This window comes from Poecilia formosa, unplaced genomic scaffold (genome assembly GCF_000485575.1).
Source record: "Poecilia formosa unplaced genomic scaffold, Poecilia_formosa-5.1.2 Scaffold155, whole genome shotgun sequence".
Lineage (NCBI taxonomy): Eukaryota > Metazoa > Chordata > Actinopteri > Cyprinodontiformes > Poeciliidae > Poecilia > Poecilia formosa.
This window is the reverse complement of record NW_006800094.1, coordinates 1,380,802-1,385,503: the sequence shown is the minus strand read 5'-3', so window position 1 is coordinate 1,385,503 and position 4,702 is coordinate 1,380,802. Positions and strand designations below refer to the sequence as shown.

At 37.1% G+C, this 4,702-nt stretch overlaps 1 protein-coding gene across 1 annotated transcript; it reads right to left on the bottom strand.

Moving 5' to 3' along the window:
- Positions 1-456: 456 nt before the first annotated feature.
- Positions 457-4,403, bottom strand: bcl7bb (BAF chromatin remodeling complex subunit BCL7B b). The gene is made up of 6 exons (XM_007564161.2): positions 4,228-4,403; positions 3,685-3,760; positions 1,814-1,901; positions 1,520-1,678; positions 1,324-1,427; positions 457-1,178 (listed from the first exon to the last, which is right to left on the bottom strand). Exons 1-6 carry the CDS (start codon positions 4,338-4,340, stop codon positions 1,107-1,109), a joined length of 612 nt encoding a protein of 203 aa, XP_007564223.1. The 5' UTR covers positions 4,341-4,403; the 3' UTR covers positions 457-1,106.
- Between the last annotated feature and the right edge of the window lie 299 nt (positions 4,404-4,702).

Below are 4,702 nucleotides of genomic sequence, written 5' to 3'. Positions count from 1 at the left end.
CTGGACTTTTCCATCTTCCCCACTTCTCTATCTGCCTATTACATGTCTGATTATTGTGAATAAGAGGCAGTACTTTAACAAAACCTTTTTATTAAAAAACTACTTAAAGTTAATGGCAACAGCCTTTCCAATGGTGGCTTCATTTGGGAGAGAAAGACACTGCAAAAAATGTTTATGCTAAAGTTGTGTTTTAAATAATCTCTATTCATTGATTCTTTAATCAGTTTTGAACAATACAGTCCTGATATGCCCAGTCTTCACATGTATTAGGATAATGTAATGTTCTTCTACTACTATTGAAATGTTCTATAAATAGAATAAAAGTTTCATGAATCTTAAGTTGCACATTAAAAAAAAAATTATATATGCGTTTAGTCTGGAATCCAGTTCAAGTTTAATCGGTTCAGGTATTTTAGAGTTAGAACTACACACAAAAAATAAAACTGGAAAAAATTGGTGAAATATAACCTTTTAATTCGTCAAAATTAGACATCAACTTCCGGAAATGCATTTAAAACTTATGAAACACAACTGATAATGTTTCTTCATTTAAAGCACCAGTGGCACCCATGAACAGATTACATCCCAGGGGGAGAACCATACCACTCAGTATTTGTTTACAGAATGTATGAATTATTTTTAAAACGCAAACTATTGATTTTTTAAAAATCACTTTATTCTTGAATGAAACAAACCATAAGATTTATCACAAGAAACATCAAATTAAAAACTTAAGGTTACATTTAAACATCAATCTGCAGAAAGCTACACATGAAAAAAAAGGCTAGCCAGTATATTCATAAGAATACCAAAAGTCTAACTAAAGTACAACATATAAAATTCAATGTTTACAGCATCTGAAGTGAGATACCCAGAGCTGCATACATATAAAAAATTTAAAAAACTGTCCTCATTCAATTAAAAACAAATCAACCCAAACAACAAAACACTAAATACTAAACATAAAAAAAGCTAAATCATTTTCCCTAATTGCTGAAATGTAATATCTGGACCAGAAATTTTCTGAAAGCTTTGCTAATCTTACATCAACCAAGAACAAGGAAGTTGTGCATTTGGATAGAACGAATAGGAAAAAAAAAAAAAAGCTATCTCAAGCCATTATTTTCCCCTGTGCAAATCCTCTTTAAAGGCGGTGCTCCCGATTCATCTAATTCATCCTGTTGGCAGGGGGAGAGGGGGAAAGGGTCAAGTTACAGTAAATGTTTTAAACTTGTATCACACAACAGATGCTCAATATGTAAAATTTATTTAATTAGGAGCAGTATTTGCATTCTTTATTGAAATAGGTTTCATGTACAAAACCTGAGTGTCTGGAGTTCTCCGCCTGGCAGTTCCAGATGTCAGCGGGTCCTCCTTGATGAGCGTCGGCGGCTCGTCCGCACCCTCCCGACCTGAATGTACTGGCTCTGGAGTACATTGTTCACAACATAAATGTAGAGATTGTCAAGGTGTACGGCCTTAAAATGAGCGCCCGTTGATTAAAGAGAAACTCTCATACCGTCGACCGTCTCCTGTCCGAGCATGGGCGGCTGAGAGTCTTCGGCCCGCAGGCTGTAGGTATGTGGAGGGCTGACGTGCTGCGAGCTCGATGTGCTGCTGCTGTTGTCAAGTTTTGGCTGATAAACGTCCGACAGAAAACTCTGGTTGCTGTTTTCATCTGTGGGCATATCACACGACTTCTTCAATTCTTGAAACAAGCTTATTTGAGGTTAAATAAAATCATCTTCCAATTGATTCGAATCTCAGTGTGTGCCTTATTGTTACCCTCATTAAAACCCAACATAAAACCTACCGGTGAAATCCAGCATTGAGTTGGTGTTTTCAATCACCACATCTTTGAGACCCCGGACCTCTCCACTACTGGATTTGGTGCGAAATATCTAATGGGTTTAAATAGATTATAAAAATATATTAGATGGAGACAATTTGTGGCAAACATATTTCAGTATGATGCATATAATTGAATTCTTTCCTGTAAAAATAAGCATTTTAAATTATACATAAAGTGTCCGCTACACTATAGATCAGTGGTCCCCAAACTACGGCCCGCGGGCCGGATCCGGCCCGCCTTCACATTTGGTCCGGCCCTCTGAACAATACCAGAGAGCATTCAGATTTTTTTTTCATTTATTGTATTTTCCGGTTTATATGTGGATTTTTTCCCTCAACCACCAGGGGGCTCTTTAGCAGGAAGTGTTTCCTGTAAACTAGGTGTTTTGTTTTGCATGGCGCATTGCTGCCATCTGTTGGACTTTTAGGGAACTGCTTGACTTTTGTTATTTAATCAGTACGGTTGTTTGCTAGCGGTAGAGGAGATGAACACACGTGTCTGTTATGAACGCCGCTGAAGCGATGCCTGTAAGTAGCAGCTTATACTTCAAAACGAGCCTTTATGTTAACATATGAGAAATTAATATGTTATAGTTACTTTCCCTCAATGGAATATATACTAGTCAGTCCCAGTGACCGTTTCACTCATGGTTTTTGCCCATGTGCTTTCTGGATAAAAATCAATCGAGAAACCCCTCCCTGCCCCTCAACAATGTCTGTCCCCCCACCAGAGAAGGGAAAAGTTATGTGGCCCTCACAGGAAAAAATTTGGGGACCACTGCTATAGATGGTTGATATAAGTGCTACAATCTTACTTGAAGAAATATACATTTCAGATATGGTGTATTGAAATATATTCAAATTCCCAGCACTTTTTTCCTCATGTGGCAACCACAAACCTTAATGTGATATATTAGGGTTTTATGTGACAGATCAACACAAAATAGTCCATATGTATCAAATAGAAGGAGAAATAATATTTTCATATTTTGTATAACTACATACAGTTACACAAAATCTTTACCGAACCTCTGGAGCCTTCATTAAAGAACCAAATATTTTATTCTAACCACTTGAAAGTAGTTTCACACACTAATAATTGAAATAATATTTAAAAACAATTTTATTATAACTCTCAAGAAAGATACTTTAAGTAAATAGATCACACAGGATGTGAAATATAAATCACAGCTACAAACAACCACATCGTAGATACCAAAAAGCAGCCATACGCGTTTGTCTTTTTCAGAATATTCATTTCAGACAGAGAAAAATGTACATCTGCAGGTACATAAATTGGAGAGGTGAACTTAGCCTGAAGGACATACACATTTAAGAAAAACTTAATTTAGGATAAAAGTTAAAAGAAAAAGAAAACATAAAACGATACTTTTGATGACGACAACTGAACTGATGTTTTAAAAATGTATCCATTCTGGTAATTTGAATGGATAGATTCAATTACCAGTATGGATAGATTACTAAACCAACAGAATGACCAACATTTAAAACAGCTACTTATAACATATTAAGGAATGTTTCATATCTTATCTATATATATATATATATATATATATATATATATATAAATATAAAATTCATACTACTGTGATATCCATCATTAGTAAAAATATAGTCAGTGTTTTTCACCTCATCTTCTATGCATCACAATGTCATGCCTGTAGTTTATATGTGTGAAACACTGTTGCTATGTGGGATGCTATTACTTGTATCTAATGTGATCAGGAAAAGGATTGTGGATTGACTATATGCAATGATGGCTTGCCATACCACAGTCGGAGCAGTAACTGTTAATGACGGAGGCCCACACACCTGCTTTGTCTCCGTTACTGGAACCCACTTGAAAATGCGTAAAGACGTGTCTCCAACTGTCACCCATTTCTTCTCCCTGTGGATAAGATTCATTTGATTATCATCAGATCAGGGTTCAGAACGCGCTTAGCTTTCGCATGATCTGCTAGACGGTTATCAGTCAGTGATCAAATATGCTGAGCGCGTTCTCTCTGTCCACGTCAAATATAACTGAACTTAATGCGCTCATTGACAGTCTCGGCTACAGGCTATAAATCGTGACCTTTTCGGTGGTGCTTACTGTTGGCGTTATTCAGAAACTAACGGGGCAGTTCAATGGATTGAAACCCGCTGCATGTGAAGCTGCTGGAGCCATATTGACAGCTCTCAGCGGAAAAACTCAACATGCCCCGCCCCTCCTGCCGACCAGAGGCGCTGATTGGCCCGAAGCCCTGTCAATCATCTAACTTTTCCGACTGAAGTTTGTTGAGCGACGCAGCAAGATAGCAGGCAGCGGTCCACTAAACATTCCCCTCCATATTGTCCTTTAGATAGCCCACATACCATTTGCGCACTTTCTCGATGGCGGCCAGAACCTTTTTAATGTCGTCTTTAGCCCGACTTCGGGTCTCAGCTCGGCCTGATCGTCCCGACATCTTGGTGCTGTTATGATTCATCTACAGATGCATCTGAAAACTTCAAGACCAAGCCCCAGTCTTCTGTAACATTGGTAATCTCGCGAGACTTAATTAAAAGACTTTCACTCTCTCTCCTTTTATGGCTTTTCGTATTACTCTATCAGCTGTAATGAGAGAGCAAAGACATTTTTATGCTATTTATTTTCCAATTTTGTTTGTTTTGTTTTGTTGTTTTATTTGCTGACTTCTTAAAGGGAAATACATCAAATAATATTATAGTAGTGCCCTAACTAAAATCAAACATTCAGTTGTGTTGATATAACCAGGTTTCATGTTATACATCTTATATAGTGCACTTTCTTTTTTTCAGAATATACATTTTGAATTAAAAAAATTAACGT